Source organism: Coturnix japonica, chromosome 13 (genome assembly GCF_054131305.1).
Source record: "Coturnix japonica strain WE chromosome 13, WE-NBRP24, whole genome shotgun sequence".
NCBI classification, from domain to species: domain Eukaryota; kingdom Metazoa; phylum Chordata; class Aves; order Galliformes; family Phasianidae; genus Coturnix; species Coturnix japonica.
Window position 1 is genome coordinate 16296092 of NC_140675.1, and position 17618 is coordinate 16313709.

The 17618-nt window shown below is 44.9% G+C and overlaps 2 protein-coding genes across 4 annotated transcripts in view; one reads left to right on the forward strand and one right to left on the reverse strand.

Moving 5' to 3' along the window:
• The window catches only part of RMI2 (RecQ mediated genome instability 2), a 45291-nt gene extending 44881 nt beyond the window's left edge, over positions 1-410 (reverse strand). For all 3 annotated transcript variants that reach the window (XR_014933898.1, XR_014933897.1, XR_014933896.1), the window contains exon 1: positions 281-410. The gene's annotated coding sequence lies outside the window, so the exon portion shown is untranslated. The remainder of the gene's footprint in view (positions 1-280) is intronic.
• Positions 411-479: 69 nt separating this feature from the next.
• SOCS1 (suppressor of cytokine signaling 1) lies at positions 480-3221 on the forward strand. Its single transcript, XM_015877054.3, has 2 exons — positions 480-710; positions 2238-3221. Exon 2 carries the CDS (start codon positions 2313-2315, stop codon positions 2934-2936), a length of 624 nt encoding a protein of 207 aa, XP_015732540.1. The 5' UTR covers positions 480-710; positions 2238-2312; the 3' UTR covers positions 2937-3221.
• Positions 3222-17618: the final 14397 nt, after the last annotated feature.

A 17618-nucleotide genomic window follows, 5' to 3' on the forward strand; every position in this document is an offset into this window, starting at 1 on the left:
ACTGCTGGTGATGCCAGAAATACAGCTGGGGATCTGAGCAGTTAGTTCTAAATCTGATTGCCCTGCAGAAAACCCCGGGGAAATTCTGCTCTGAGAACTCCAAAACCAGGGCAGATACAGCAGGTCCTCCCAGTGGAAGGATCACAGTTTTTTTTCTGAATGCTTTTTTCAATCTACATTCACGGCTGATCTAAACGTGCTCCCCGTCTCGGACATCACATCCCCTCAAGCCCCGTCCCATTGAGAGCATTGAGAGCATCTATCACTCAGCACGCCCGACCTTCCTATGCCACCCGCCCGCTTTTCCTGCCGCCGTGCCCCCACTCCGGGCCGAGCCGAAGGCAGAACGCCTCGCTCCGGACCGCAGCCAACGGGACACACCGCGGCCGGAGCTCACGACCGGGGCCGGGCATCGAGGCAGAAGCTGAGACGGCGCTGAAGGAACCGGCGCTGCTCGGCTGTAAGACGAGGAAAGTGAAAGTGAAGAGCGACCACGTGTTTTCGGGGAAGGGGAGGAGCGGAGCAGCGTTAAATAGAAAGCGGCGGCGATGTGCGGGCCCAGCGCGCTGGCGGAGCGGCCCCAGGCAGGGCCCCGTTGCGGAGCATGCCCACCCGCCCGCCGGGCACAGCCGTAGCCGCCAGCACCGGGGCGCCGACCGAGCCCATGTTGCGCGCTCCGGGGACGGTCCCCAGCCGAGCTCCGGGCGAAGGTAAGGGAGGGAAGCGAGTTCGGAGCGCGACTGGGAGGAGAGGTGGCCCCGCGGGGATCTCCGGGCTGTTGCTTTGGATTTGGATTTGTTTTACGGTTGGATTCTTGTTCTCCGACACGCAAGACGGAGATTCGTGCTCCGCGTAACGAAAACCAACGCCGCGAACGCCGGGAGCGGAGCAGCCCCGTTCGTGGGGACGGGATCGGGCGGCCAACAACAGCCCCCGCCCGGGGCACCGCGACGGGACCGCTCGTCTCCCGGCGCCGATACTTCGCTTATGTGAAGTTTAAGTCCTGAGCGCTAATCCTGGCCCGATAATTGGAAAAACTGACATCGGTTTCCTTCTGCTGTGAAAAGAAATCCCGGTGGTACTTCCAGCTCGTTAAAGTTATTTGCCAGCAGAAGCGTTTTGCAGCCCTCGTTGCCGTTTTGGGAGGGTAATATGAACTAAATGAAACCAAACATCAAGCTGTTAAATTAGCACGGACCGGAGCCCAGCTGTGCACTTTCCTTGAAATCTGCTCTAGCACATTACCCTGAACCGGGAGGCGGCCGAGGGATTCGTTTCTGAGAATCCTTCAAGGTTTCTCAACAAGCTGCAGCTGCAGATCTATATCTGACTGTGGGGATAAATCCTAAAATCTATGCTTGCCAGTAAGGTCACGGCAGCCGGCGGAGACGTATCGAACCGCGCTGTCAGAGGCAGGCGGCTCAGGCCAACCTTGTTCCTGGTGCAGCACTGCTAATTCCTTTGAAGTAACACGAGGGATGAATTTAGTCCCTCTGCTGAGAGATATATCAATAGGAAGCAATTTAGATTGGGCCACTTAAAGTGCATGTAATACAAAAAAGAGAGAGAGAGATAGAGACAGAGGAGTAATGCTTCGAGGGTTCACAGAGGTTGATGTGTGTAAGCTGGTGAGGCTGGAGCACCGCTATCCCAGGGGAAAGTTGGGGGAATGGGAAATTGCCTTTTATGGCTGAGCCTCAGGTTAGCAGGAGAGAGGGAAGGAGGCTGAGGATGCTGGGCAGTGCTGCAGCTGCCCCTCCAGCTGCCTGCAGGCTGTGCCCTGCTGCAGCAGTGCCCTCCCAGCTGCACGCCTGGTCCTGGTGCTGTCTGAGATCAGACCTGGCTTGGCAGAGGGCAAGGGAAGGTGGCTCTGAAACCTTCTTGCTTTGTCGTCTAAAACTTTCAGTTGTATTGGTGTGGGCACGGGGTCACTTTCAATGGAAGGTTCCTGCCATCCTGCAGGCCCTGAGATGCTCTGTGGGCTCACAGCAGGGAAACTGTTATCCTCAGTAGCTGTTAATGATCCTTGCTAAATATCTTTGGAGCTTTAGACTTTGTAATAGTAGTAGACTGCTAATAGTGTCCAAAAGCAAGCAGTTGTTTGCCCAGTGCAAATTGGGAAATGAATAATAGATTAGTTTATAATGGTGGGAGGGAGGTGAATGGAGGCCTGGGTCATTCAGAGCCTGCAGCCGTTTCTCCCTGGGATCTCACTCCTTGTCTCTTTGCCATTTCAGAATAGCTGCTGGAAAGCTGCCCTGCCGTAGCCACTGACGCTATGGAAGACCGCATCCGCTGGCCTAGGCTGTAGGATGGTAGCGCACAGCAAGGTGTCAGCAGACAATGCAGTTGCAGCAGACCCACGATGTCTACTTGACCCTCCTGCACGGGATCGCTCTCAGGCTCGAAGTTTCCGCAGCACCGGCCGGCCTGGCGCTGCGCAGGCACCGAGCAGCACGCACTTCCGAACCTTTCGATCGCAAGCGGATTTCAGTAGCATCACTCGAGCAAGCAGCCTGCTGGATGCCTGCGGCTTCTACTGGGGACCACTGACCGTCAGTGCTGCCCATGAGAAGCTGAAGTCTGAGCCCGAGGGCACCTTCCTCATCAGGGACAGCACACAGAAGAATTGTTTCTTTGCCATCAGTGTTAAGACCGCGACCGGGCCCACCAGCATCCGGATAAACTTTCAGACCGGGCGTTTCAGCCTGGATGGCAGCAAGGAGACCTTTGATTGTCTTTTTAAGCTGCTGGAACATTACTTAAGCTCCCCTAGGAAGGTACTGGTTACCCCCCTGCGCAAAGTCCGTGTGCAGCCCCTGCAGGAGCTCTGCCGGAAGAGCATCGTGAAGACTTTTGGAAGAGAGAACTTGAACCAAATCCCTCTCAATCCTGTTTTAAAGGACTATCTGAAATCCTTCCCGTTTCAGATCTAAGTACAGCATTAACTGTATAGAGACATGCGAGAGATGTGTGAAGAAATCCAGCTTCTTGGGTTTTTAAACATGTTTGACAGTGAGCAAACTTATTTTTGTAGCAACTTACTGTATTTTGAAATGCAACTTGAACACTTGACCTCCTATGTTTACAAAAACTGTTTGCACAAACCTGGGGTTTTAAAATCCCGGCATCATTTTTCTGCCAAGCAGAATATTTTATTATTTTATAATATTTTTAATGCTATTAACGTAATAAACTTTATTGTGAAAGTTTTTAGAAAAGAATAGCATCTCTGTTTTTAGTTTTAAGTGTGCTGGTATTTATCCTACCAGCAATCTTTGACTGCTGTGTGTCCAAGTGCTGCCTTACGGGTGGGTTTCACTGGGCTCTGGCACCTTGCAGTGCTGTGGGTGCTGGCCCAACAGAGGAGTCCTGCCCCAAAAAACCTATAATAGAAAGATGCAGGCAAGCAGAAGATGTATTTAGGGTGTACAGAATGACTTGGAAGGGACCCTGAGGATCATCAAGTTCTAACCCTAGCTCTATCCAATATGTGAGAGCAGGAGCAATGTGTGTAGGTTTTAAAGAGGTAGATGAAACCCTTGGCTGAGCTTTTGGCTCTGGTGCTGGCTTGCCTTATATCTATTGAAAGCAACAAGCAAGAAAAGGGGGTTGTCTGACACAACCAAACCACATCAGCTTCAGTGAGGAAAAATACAACTGTTCCAAGATGCCATGAGCATCACACTGTAAACAGTGGTGAGCATAGTATCATTATGATACAGTGGATGAAAGATTGCTCTCTGTAAGACAACATGTGCAAGACAGCAGAGACTCAGGCTTCAAAAAGTTTCTTGCCTTACATTCCTGGTGACCTACAGGACACAGATGTGATCTCTTGAAAGGAATTTGTCACTTAGCTCCTGATGACAGGATTCACAGAGCCTAATTCTATAGATATGCAGTTTTTTTATCTGGTGGCTAAGCTGCATTCAAAGAGAGCTGAAATACATCAGAATGTTTTGTAATATCACTCATGGGAAATTGGTGAAGGCACTGTTGCATTTGTGCGCTTATAAAATGTGAAATCAGTGCCTCTGTAGAGCTATAACTGAATGACTGCAATGCTTGGTTTGGCAAAATGTGACCTGTGTGATTTAATGATGAAGAGATATCACTTCATCACAAAGCAGTTCACCCCTCCCCCAAGCATTTCCTGAAATCCATGAAAAATAGACTTAGAAAACCAGCTGAACCAAATCACTTCAAAGAAGACACAGTGCCTTTCACAGAAATGTCCTCTATCAGCACAGATCTGCGGTGCTTACAGTAACTGGAAGCAGTAAATGAAGTCATCGCTACAGTTTGTAAGATAAAAGGTCTCTCCCCATACAGTAATTCACGTCCCTTTTAAAGCTAAAGCCACTTTTAGGAAACACTGAGTGTCTGTTACATATCATGCTTTACTGAATAATTTGTGCAGCATAATTTACAAAGTCAGCTCTTCTATCAGTGATGATTCTTTGCAATAAGAAAGTTTCCTGCTCAGACATGAGTAAGGATCACTCAGTGTTTTGGTCATTGTGAAGAAGAGAAAACCAAAGACCGCACAGGCAGTATCATATGATTCTTTGCTGTGCTGCTTCCTTAGAAGTGTTTTTTTGGATCTGTCCTGGTCCCTTCTCAGCCATCCCTGGCTGAAACTTGTCAGGCTGCGTTTCTGTTATTGCTGTTTAAAGCTGAAATTAGTTGCCAAATGCTGTATTTTCCCATTGCAGCACGTGAATTGGGGAAGTCATAAAGGCCATGCTAATGCAACAGCCATGAACATAGATTGCCTGAATGCAAACAGCTTTAAGAAGCTGGAAAAAAGCTTCTGTAGGGTGAAGGCTGCCAAACTGGTTTGCAGTCAGCGGAGATCGGAGATTGTTATCCTGCTCCCTGTGATTGTTATCCTGCTCCCTGTGCTCTTTTTCCCAGCTCACAGTAGTCTTTAACCCATCAGACCCCAAGTGAACGACTCCTGCCTGCATTTAAATAAATCAGTGCCCAGGTGATGGCATCACTAGCAGAGCAAGCACAATGGGGCGTAAAAGGTTCTCCATCATCCTTCAGAACAAGCAGAGCTAGATTAGAGAGATGGGAAGTGGCTTCCCAGTGAGAGACTTGGATTAAGCGAATGAGGATTGAGCTCATTTCACTTTCTTCCTGGCAGGAGCAAACCTAATTTCTCTCAGAACAGCCTTAGCCAAAATGACCCATATCCTCAAGGTAAAGCATCTGAATCCTTCCCCTTCTGCCTTCAGTTCAAAATGCAAACATGGGACAACCCAGAAAATAAATATAATCAAAGATATGCTCCAAGGACAAGAGCAGAATTCACTAAAAGGCCACGTAGTGGAAAAGGAGATGAAGCTGGCTGGTATGTTTAAACTACTACTGTCTTTCCATCTCCCCTTGTTCTTCCCTTCCTTTTGCTGCTGTCCAGAATGCAGCAGAGACCAGTTGCATCCTCTCTAGCAGGTATCTGTAAGCTGCTCCAAAGCACAAAATCCCTGTGTAGTTGATGTGCTCACAGTGTTGTGACACATCCTCTAAGGAAGAGGTCTCCTAAAACACCAGTTGGCACCGACTTAGGGACTCAATCAAACTCCTGAAGATTTCTGAAAGAGTCCCAGCTGCCAAATCTCCCATTCTATGCCTAATGAAATACCAGCAAGGTCAGATAGTGCACTAGCTGTATTCTGCCCCTCCAAGCAATGGAAACACAAACAGCACAGTGATTTCAGCCCTCTCTGCCAACTAGCACATGAAGAGTGGTGCTGGCAGTCCCTCCCCTTCCTGCCCAGCTCTTTCCTCTGACCCTTTCACTCCTGGCTGTGGCTGGGAAGTAAAGTAAACAGCGAATCTGGTGAATGACTACACAGTCAGTGGGGAAGGGACAGATTAGAATATCATTTGCAGCAGGGAGCCCCAAGTTCTGTCCCATTAAATCCCACTGGTACACCTACTCTGTCTCTGCTCTGGTACAATTCTATAGACAACAAGGCTGGGACTCCCTCACTTTTCAAAGACTGAAACAGACATTTGTTTTCAGAGTAAGTTAATTTACATACCATGCTGCAGCTGTAAAACATTTGCTAATGAATTGAGCTAATTAATAGAACTGTAGGTGTCTGGTTAATTCAGCTGTGAAGGGTTGTGGAGGCTGTGAAGGATGCTTAGTAGGAACCTCTTGAATGACAAGTGTAACCTCACCCAGTGTGCAGCTGTGGTCACACTAATTCTGTTATGATTGAAGTCATTTACAAGAAGTGAGGCTTCAGCTGCAGTCAGCACTGATGCTATTTTCAACAGCCAAGAAAGAATCATCCCCTAGGGCAACACGCTGACTGTATCCAGCCATCAATACTCTTCACCCAACCTGTACTTTATCCTCCTCTGTACAGTGCATTCACCTCCTGGACCTTCTCATTCACATCCATTGCCAGCCTTTTCTATTGCACTCTCATTCAGTCCCTGGCTCTCCTTCTGCCCCTCCATTCATGGTGCTGTCAGTTGTGTGAGTAATGCATTAATTTCCTCAAGCTTTGAGACAAAGCCTGCATAACAGCAACTAATTTGGACTCTGTGCAGCTTTCCGTGCACAATGTAAGTCAACAGCTGCACATGCAGGGAGTTTCAAGGATGCTCTGGTTGCTTACAAGCATCATTCCAGACCCTTAACTTGACTAAGACTTGACTAAGGCTTACTGCTTTTGTAATACTCAGTTGAACTGTCTTGTTGGGTTATTTCTTGAGCTGTCCATGAGCCATCACTGTTCAGGAAATCTAGAGAGATTGGGGGATGGAGACAGTGTGTCCTATGGTCTCTTGGCATGGAAGTAGTTTACGTATGGTCTGTAACTTTACCATTGGCATGATTCAAGAGAGAAATGTGCTACAGGAAGAGTGAGGCTACTAGCTTCTTTCATTGCTCTCCTCAGATAAAAACTAGTAAATCTTCTTGCTAGATCCCTTGCACATATTCTAGTACACAGTCTGTTCAGAAATAGTTTTTTGACAGATATTTCAAAGACTATTTTTGGTTTTCTGTCCCCCTTAGACTCCCAGGTACCCTCACCAGGTAACTTGTTCGCAACTGTCCTTTAGACATCTGACAGTTGCAAATCCAAAGCTTTCAAAAGGCAAATGCCTAATTGCCAATGGGGCAATTAGATCTCTAGGTTAGGTGCCTAGATGAGGCTGTGTGGATGTTTCCACAGGTTTCTCCCTGTCTGCAAGAAGGCCAGATGTAAAACAACGAGCCATGAAAGATTTACAAACATAGCACAGCAATTACCTTCTGCTTAACGCAAATTCAAACAACCGTTTTCAGGCAGGAGATAGGAATTTCCCTTTTCAAGCACAAGGACCTCCTCTATCTAAACGTGTGGTTACTCAGTAATTGTGATGAATGGAAAACCTATAACTGTTCTGTGACTAGATGTACCACATGCAAGTTGTTATCTTACAAAGTGCAGGTCTTTCTGATGTGGAAAGGCAAGAAAAAAGGAGGACCAGGAAGAATTCTAATTTTGCAGGAAGGAAAGAATATGATTGTTAGACTGACTTCAGAAGACTGGCAGCCAAGGGATGCTTTCACCAGACAAGACAGCTCAGTAACTGGAGAGCAGGTGCTGTGCTCTATAGCACTCTTTTGGTCCACAGCTGAGCAACACATCATGTAGTTATAACGTATAGAGACCCAGCATGTACTACGTTGGTATAATTATATGCAAAGTAGATGGTGCCTTTCTCAAAGGCAATAATTTCAGTTCCAGTATTCTCAGCCCAGCACATTTGGTAAACTAATGTGGTTTCCATTTTCCCCTCAAGAGTTTCTGGCTGCTGTAAATTTTCTCATGGCTTGCTGTAGAGGAGAAGCTAGTGACTGGCTGAGCTCTGCTAAAAGGCCAAACAAGTGACTGCCTGCTCCACGTAAGCTTGCTATAGTTCTCCCTGCAGACATCAATTAAAAAAGTCCTGATGTGTGACAGCATTTAGAAATACCATCCTTGTAATTTATCAGTTATGCCAAAATAGTCCTCTATGTTTCCATTCAATTAAAATTAATTTCATAAAGGCTGCAATGAGAGAAATCTTTGAGCTAAAAAGGGATTCCTGAATGTCCCATAAGGTAGAGATGCCTAAATCATCTCAAGACTTGTGCACAAACTGTTTTATGGCAGTCAGTTTGCTGCTGCACACCACGTTTGCATAGACTTTCAACAGCAAAACAGCAGGGCCTACAGAAGCTGTGAGGTGTAACAGAAGCTCCAGTTAATCACAGCTGTGCCTGGGATAGAAAGTAGTTTAGAACAGAAATTCAGTCTGTGGGTGAACTGCTGCTGCAATGAGACTTAACAACTCTGAACTCCAAATAGGGGAACTATCTCTTGTTCTACGATTCATTAATGTTGCTAATATAGCATGTACAAAATGTATATTTGCAAGTAGTTTGGGGGTCATGGAAGCTCAGGCTGGTGGTCAGAGCCCTGTTCAAGGCATCAGAAACCTTTAGTTTCATTCTAGACTCTGCCAGCACACTGTTCTGTACATCACACCTACTCACCCTATAATCTCATCCTAGCTTTTAACTGTATGCATAAATTAGATTAATCTTTCACAGCATGTAACAGAATGTGTCTCACCTTTTCCTTTTTGGGACCATTTGGCAGTGCTGCCAGGGTTTCAGTAACAGAGTACTCAGTGAGGGGAAGTTTCTTTTCATTTTTCTTTTCAGTTCAGCATGGTCTATTTTCTGGCCACTACAGCTGCCCTTCTGAAACCACAACTTCCTAAAGCACAGCTTTCTGACAGTAGGATGACAGTCTCTGGATTCTGGCTCTGAATCCATATATCTTCCCGTGCCCTCCATCCCCTACCTGTGCAATGGGCATTGAGCTCTAGTCCTCCAAAACTGTAATACAAACATGTATTTAAGAGCCACCTTGGGGTACAGAAGTACAAAATAGCAAGAGGGATTTGCTGACGGTATTCTCAAATGTCTATGTAGTGTTCTATATCTACTTTTAAAATCAGTGTGCCTAATGAGGAAGAAGTTGTTCATGTGAACTCTGCAGCTTGTACAGCATATCTTTTTATTATACTGTGGAACTAATAAAACCCAAGTAATTCTTCCTGATAGCTGTAAATCTATACACTATGCAATGTCATAGATGTTCTTTCCCAAGTTTAATACAACAACAAATTCAATCACAGATACTGAAATAGCAGGGGATTTTCAAATCTACATTAAGAGACAATGAAGACAACAGGTGAGGCTATATCTATATATTGAGTGAGGACACCACGCTGCAGGGCTTCTGGATGGCTTTCTCAGTCATTCCTATTATTTTATCCTTGCTTTCCTACAGATCTCTTGAGGGGATGAATAATCCCTGTGACTCCTAAAAGTTTATGGCACCACAGCTCCTCTGCCCGGCCTGAGCTTCCCATGTGAACAAAAGGAAAAGCTGACTGCAGCACTGTGTCCTGTGGTGGTCACACTGTGTGCTAACCGTTATCTGCCAACACTGTGTACAAACACAGCAGTGCAAAACACGGCCCAAAGGCACACACCAGGCAGGTGTAGATGGCCTTTGAGACAGTTCATGGGCACATGTGTAATGATGGTAGCTTGAATGCTGGGTTCAAATGCCAGGTTCAAGTAATGGCCAGAGCTCTTCAGAGCGTCTTACAGAGCCCAATCAGTCTGCTGAAGGCAACAGGAACTGAAGCAAGGTGAAAACTAACAGTGAGAGAAAATGTTTTCTTGCTAAAGGAAAATTTTGTGCAAAATGTGGGCACACTGGGGTATGTCAGAAGAAGCTGGAAAGCATCCTGGGACGCTGAGAAATCTTGGAAGGAGGCAATGCATTCGAGAGAGCCAGAGAAAATATAACCTGGCTTTTGAAATAATTACACTGAGGGATCAAGAGCTGTGAGGGCATACAGGTGAGACTACAGCTGGTGGGAGACCCACAGTGAAAGAGAATGAAAGTGAAAAATAACTACGCAGCTTATTTAGAGCATCCAAATGTGTTACACAAATCAGCATACTCCTAAAGCTGCTCAGTGTCTGCTGATGATGGTGAAGGCTTAAGCCCTTCTTGAAGACTTGGAGAAGTCCATTAATTAATTGCCATACAAACTATACTTCTGTTGGTCCAAATTTTTAGAGCTTGGATTTAGCACAGGTCAGTGTTAACCACCTCAACTGCCTGAGCTGAAATATGCACTCCTTTCTACTGAAGCTTAAACCACATTAAGTGCACAATTTTGCAATTAACATAATGTGCTGATCATAGGGAAAAGAAAAAGGGGAAGAGACACCTATTGAACACCTTCATAACACAGTGTCTTTTTAAATAATCTAGAGCAAAGTATTTATGAACATCCCCCAGCCTGAGTCGTAAAGCCTTTATGTAGCAGGCAGATTATGAAAGTAGCTCGGTCTCACCAGCTATAAAATTTACTGAAGTTGCTGAATTTTAAATAGTGTCTATTGAGTTAGGTGGTCATTTATTCCTTTAGATGAGGACAGCTTTGGCCAAAGTTCAGCTTGCAAGGTTCAGTAAAATAGCATCTCACAAAGTTCTTGCAAAATATACAGCTTTGACCTGCAAAGACCACATGGCACCATGGAGAAACAGAATAAGGGGAAAGAAACCAAACTCAGGATAACCGCACTCCACTCACTTTTACTTCAAGCTCTTGCAGGTACTACTTTTCCTTAGAGACATGCAGACTGCACTGTGTGCCCCTGCAGCTCAGTGGGCACCGGCACCCACATAGAAGAAAAACAAATCCCTTCCTTTTAATTCAGATCCATTCTGCTTCCACTGATTTCCTGTCCTCCAGCACAGTTCAGTTCCTAAGAAGAATTGCACAATACAAATACACTGTTGCATATGCTAACAAAGTAATTGACCTGCCACGAAAAAGCTGGCATAAATACTATCTTCTCTTGGTAACCCCTAAACAGTAAATTGCATGTGGCAATGTTGTTTGCTATTAATGCCATGTTAAAGAGACATAACGCCCACAAATCTAAGTGGAACAGCTGGTGTCCTGCTGCATGCACAAATAGCATATTTTACCATAGAACAACTGCAGCACTGCGCCAGAACCAAGGCAGTTAAAGAACACAACTCACAGTTGTGCTCCTCTGTACTCCTCTCTCATGTACGGTCCTCCAGGAAATTAAATGCAGAGAAGGGAAAAGAGTGTCATCAAACAACTCTTGCTATTGTTTTTAATGGAACAACCAGCTTTTTGCTGAACTCCGATTTTGCTTTACAGGTTTCCTGTTCTGGACAGTTCAATATTAAGAGTTTTGAAAAGGATGAGCCAGTTGATATTCCACATCTGGTCAGATGTTATTCATTTTTCTGTAGGCTTAAAAGAAATAAATATCCCCATATGACTAAGTTGGAGCTGTGACTTGCACATATTAGCCCTGCCTAGGAACACTCAACTTTGTGATATCTACTTCACTTTAGGAAATGGAGCTGATAGCAGCAAGTCCAGGAAAAGGAACACAGCTTCTGCAGAGTGAGGTGTACACAGGAGGAAGAATGACGATTGAACTGTGAATGACGTAAATTCCAGCAGTGATTCTGGAGCAAGGTCTAAACAGCAGGATTTCTCATACTCAGGAAGCAATTCAGCTGTGGGTTGCACACCTGCCCAGCTCTGCTTTTTGCACAAACCCTGCATCACCTCCTCAGAGAAAAGCTCCTTCCTCTCCACTATGAAGCCTTGAAGTGAGGCAAAAAGGACTTGAACTTCTTCCTCTTGTAGCACTGAGTCTAGTTGGAAACAGTCGCTCTGACCTCAAAATAAGGAAAAGAATAAAAAGCTGGAAGAGTTTTGCTATTGATCACAGTGGCAGCAAGGGCAGGGCTGGATTGTGCACACATCAGGCTGACACAGTGTAAGCTCTCCCTAGTCAAGAGCCTTGATTTAAGAACAAAGGCTTACTCATTGTACAGTGACCCATCACATAATGCCACCTGGCCTGTGCTAGTCTGATCTGACTGTAAAGTGCAAAGTGGCTCTAACAGTGACAGAAACAGGATGTTGGTGACTGACGGGAAGTTCAGGTGTGTATAAGAAAGAAGCGCTTCCTTGTGGGCTCTGGTGTTTGCATCTATCAGAAAGCGCGTGACCTAATTTAGGAGAATCAACCTGTGCATCAGGATATTAGTCTTCCACTTGCCACCTCATCAGAGATAAATCATTTCCTTGCTCTTGCTGGTACTTGATATGTAGCAGCTCTGTTCTGGTTCCTTTCATCACAATATGAGTAACAGACTTTCAGAGTTGAGGAATTTGCTCTTTCCCTCATTCAATTGTGAAAAAGCCCAAAGGATATGGCCAACAACCACAGTCATATCTGGTTCAGGATTTTCAGATTTGATTACTAATTTTCTCAGAAAGATTATATGCCAGAGAATAGCATTGTTTGAACACGCTTTTCTTAGTGTTTACTGAGGGCTTTTCCTTCCCCTGTTCTTTTGTTTCACAGAAGGCTCTTTCATAATTGCAGCCCTTTCATTCCCTATTTCATATATGCCTTTCCAAACACACAAGGGACTTCAGGCTTAGGTACAGACACTTGGTCAGCAGCTCTAACACATTATTTAAGTAAGACCTATTAAATCTCCCATGCTGAAGACAAGGCCCTTTTGAAGTTCTTGGTTGTTCACCCCCAAAGAAACAACAGCATGTATTTATGCTGCTCAATAAAGACTTTTTTTTTTTTTTCTTCTTCTTTTTTTTGGATTCTGCAACCTCTTTCATGGCTACAGATGTGGTTTCTGTGTAATTGGACAACCCAATCTGCTTTGGGCTCTGAGTGATGGAGACGTGTTCTTCACAGTGAAACAGCCTCTTTTCTCCTGCAGGCACAGACCAGCACACACACAGTGCCAGGGCTATATATGCCTGGAGGACACTTTGTCCCATAAAAGGCCACTGCTCTCCTTTGTTGAGGTAGCAAGAGGAAACCAGAAAAACATTTGTATTATATTCCACTAAAGCCCTATAAACCTAGTAGCTGGACTTTGACCAGCACTTAGATACCATTTCATATGGAAAGAGGCTCAGTTTCTCTATATAATCCAGGCTTTACTGAGAACTTTCTACAGTGGCAACAGAAGGAAATCATGTCACAAACCTTTTCCCTCCTATTCTCCATTCCAATAACACTTAAGGAGACTATCCACAACTGCATGCAATCTGTGGGATGGGAATCCCCTTTAGAAAAACTCTGCTGGCTTCAGATGTGTTGTAAAACTGCTGCATTGCAATCAGTAAGCAAGTAAACAAGACAGAGAAAGGGCAGAGGGATGAGGGCAGCTGTTGTAACTCTTTCATGCTTCAACAGTTGGAGAAGCTGGAACTGGAGGAGCCATGCCCTTGCCTGTAGGAACTAGGGGATTTCCCTACCGTTTCCGAGGAGAAATCCATAAGGAAAAATACTGTGGCATTTCCCTACGTCCCCTACTGTGGAACTGCTGAAATAGGTGTTACACAAGTTGTGAAATCCACCCTGTCCTTTCAGAGGAGGATAGGGCAAACGTGGATCTGCAGAGCTGGATGACAGCAGAGGACAGGGCTAGGAAGCCTTCCTCTCCCTGTGCCTCTATGGGAGCCTGTGGGAAGTTCTTCAGCACAGGAGAAGCTGGCTCTGATGCAACTTGCTCTAGCTCCTAGCATGCATTAGTCATTTTGGTTTGGTAACAGTCCAAAGGCAGCCACCCAGCTACTCATTGACAGGCTTGAATCTACCTGCCAGGGATGTAACTTCTGACAGCAGGAGTCCCAGGCACTTGTGTCACCGACAGTGAGCAGGAAAAAACAAACAGGAGGATGCGTGCGTGGTGTGGTCTGCAAACATGGACATGTGATGTGCTGATTACGTCTTCCAGATCTGGGGAGACAAGGGTACTCAGGTACATGGGAGCAAAAGTAAAGATCACTGAGGCTATTTGAAAATTATGCCAAAAATGCCATTAGGAAGATGCTGCACATTTACTCACTATTGTGTTGCTATGTGGAATTTCCATGATTTTCCTTAAGATGGTGAGTTGATATGATAAATGCATTACACATATGAGGTGTGAAAAGGTCTCATTTAATCAAAAGGATCAATCATTTTGTCTTAGGAACAAGGTTCAGCAGGCAGTATTGGTGGTAGGTGGGTGGATGGGATGGACTAGATGATCAAGAGTTTTTTTTCAGCCTTGATGGGTCTGTGATTAAAGGTAATTAATTAATTATGATTAAAGGTAATTTAATCATTCATCCATGGAAGATCACTTTTCTCTTCCCACCTATACGAGATTTCTTTCCACCTCCCTCCTGGAGTTATATAAACACTAAAGTGCCTTCAGTACATCTGTGTAACATATGTATTGTGCTGGATGACTGATCCTCCAAACTGAAGTTACCAAGCAGGTAAAGGCAGACTCGGTGAAGAAGCAGACTCACTCACACTGCACGTGTGATTCCCACATGAAGTGTCAAAGACAGTCTGAAGGACTTAGTTCAACTCTCTTGTCCCCAACGAAGCGGGCACTATAACCTTCTTTGAGTTGCTCTAAACAAGAACATGCCTACTCTCAGGATGCTAGGCCAGCCTGGTAAGTCAAACTAGTCCTGGTCAATACTTTGCATTGCTGAAAATGATTTTAGCTTTTCTTGTGAGCCAATATACACAAGGCTGCCAGCTGCCCATTTTGCTCAATAGAAACAATGTAGGCAGGGTGCCTTTTAAAAAACAATTTAAAAGCAAGGCATTGCAGACAGTTGACACAGTCCAGTGACTTCTATCTACACCTTGGCCTTTCCTTTTCCCCATCTCTGCTCCTGGGCCATCAAATTGCACCTCATCCGTTGTATTGGCTCTCAAACCCTCTCAGAGCCCTCTCTGTTAATGTGGGGATAAATCCAGTGATTTCACATTTGGGAGCTGAAATGGCTAAAAGAAGCATCCAAGAAGTGCCAGAAAGTGCTAAATTATGACAGGAATACGTGGCTGGGATAGAGCGTTATCTTTCAAGATTTTAGTACAATTGGTTGTTCTGTTACTTGCATTAACCTCCATACTGCTGTATATAAGAAACTCCTTTGTGTATTAAAGAACACTGAGAGTTTCTAGGAAGTACCAGCTCCTGTTTGTTTGCCAGATCTGGCAAATCAGTCATGCAGAAAATCAATAAAAGACAAAATTCTCTATCTACATCAGAGTCACTGAATGGCTGTTGCGGGAGCGTACTGTTGAGTTTGGCAGGATCAAGTTGGAAATAAAACACTAAACTGACAGCATGTATCCAATAGCTGAGTGAAATCAGAGTCTATTAGTAATGCGTCAGATGGGAGCCACAACTGAATGTGTATCGTGACTGCTTTTGTTAATATTCCACAAAGAAGGAATGGCTTTTCTGCCAATAGATGTCTGCCAAAGAAAGAGATGAGTGCACAATGTACCTTCCTGGAGTGTTAAGGGAGAGAAAGTTAAATTTAAACACTAAACTCAGACTTCATTGGAAAAATAATTTAAAAAAACAAAAACTAAAAAAGAACGAGCAGAAATAGATGCAATGAAAGCTGGGTACTTATGGAGAAAAATAAAGAAAAACAGGGAGAAGGAAAGCATGCCACTGACTAATCCAAGAACATTTCAGATTTACAGTGAACTGCATTAATAAACAATTCAGAATTAAGTCCTTCATTTTCCCTAGTCCTTTTTAGGCAAAATTCCCATAGAAGCTGTTGCAGAAGTCTGACAGCTATTGCAAAACTGAATTCAGAAGTGAACAGAAGGATTTGAGTTTGTGCTGAAACACACCTCTTGCACAAAAAAACAACTGGCTAGAGGAAACCAGCCTATTTTGTTTGTGTAATGACATCCATGAACATGAATTCACAAGCCTTCAGCACCAGGTCAGACTGAATGAGCTACTTCATGGGTAGGGAACAGATTTCTTTCAAGAAATGGGATTCTCCTCAGGGGAAAGGCTGCAGCTGAGCACGAGCCTGAGGATCCCATGCAAGGGCCATGGCAACAGAGGGAAAGAAACAGCTGCTGAGATTTGGACCTCAGAGCAGGAAAAGAACAGCAGAGACTTTCCTGAGCCTGCTAAGAAGCAAAGCCTCAGAGCCAACAGCAGGTACATACAGGGACTGCCACAAGATTTCCTCTGCATGACTCCACACACACACTGGATGACTTCAGTGAATGGTACATACAGGCACACGAGTCAATACTGAGTTCTTGGAAAAACGGGAAGAGGAGGAAGGGTGGGGGGAACCAACAGTCACTTTTTTTTTTTTTTTTAAACTTACTGGAATCCAAAATCATCTTCACAGAAAACATGGTTGGTTACTATAGAAGGAAGGAGACTGATGCAATCTGCCTGTTAGTAATCCCCTGAACAGAGGAGCAGCATCAAGGCCATTGTGCTCTTATTTCCTTGCAAAGGAGCTGTTAAACCCTTTCATCTCACTTTTTCTAAAAATTTTTTACAACTTTACCTTTGAATCATATCAGAGGCCAGTGTGTCTGCAAGAGGAAGCCCAGGACAACAGTGAGCATCTCAACAGGGAATGTTTTCCTCAGGCATGGGAGCAGCAGGGAGGTGTGGGCTGAGGCTGGCTGCCCACTTCTGCTGTGCTGTAGTTACTCCTCCTGGGTGAAGAAGAGCATGGACTTAATGAAGGGGGAAAAGAGGCTACAATCACCCTGCTAGCTCTTACTCAGCTAAACAACTGCACTTTCACAAGATGGCCTTGCTTCATCCCAGTGCAACCAAATAAGACCTTGTAGAGCTGGGAAAGGGTAAATTCACTTTTCCACTGTGTAATGTCACACATCTTTGACACAATGATCCTTACTAGGATCATACATGAGCATCTATGGTCTGTTTCTAGCAGGACCTGGTGTGTCTATGCTTTCTAAGGGTGCTGCAACCTGGGCAGCAAAAACTTCAGCTCTCTTAGGACACACAAAAGGGACATAAGGCAGAGACTTATTTGTGCCCATATGTATACAAAAAAGTGACAGTACAATCTGTATGAGGGCAATGACCTACAACTCTGAAATGAAATAGGATACTACCATACATCAGCAAAATGTTCCCAGCAAAGCTCTGGATAAGCGAGTGATCAGCTTGTGAAAATATTTTAATTGGATTTCACAGCTATTGTCCAACATGCTGAGAAATATTTGAACAGAAACATGCAACACGGCACTTCTGTGCAACACCCTCTCTCCATGCTGATAGTGCTGTAACAGCCAGGGCTGCTAAGTAGTTGTTTCAGAAGAGATACAGGAGGTCAGCTCAACACAGAGATGACTGTAACTTTCAGTAAAACACCCGCTCAGTGAGCTGAGCCTGGGATGTGTTGTGCTTTTGTAGTTCAAAGACAGCGTCTCTGTGTGTGCGCTTGGCTTTTAACACCACCCCTCCATGTGATTAAAGAAAGCCACAAGAAAGAGGTTTCTACATTATTACCTCTTCCTGGAAAACAAACCTGCCCGTTTCCCCGAAGTTTGCTGGTACAGAATTATGCAGCTTTAAAGGCACCCAGACGTTTTGGCTGCCCATCCGCTTGCAGTCGTCATT

Bases quoted from the DNA above. Each gene is read 5' to 3' on its own strand.
- SOCS1 (XM_015877054.3), top strand. From the start codon at position 2,313: ATGGTAGCGCACAGCAAGGTGTCAGCAGACAATGCAGTTGCAGCAGAC.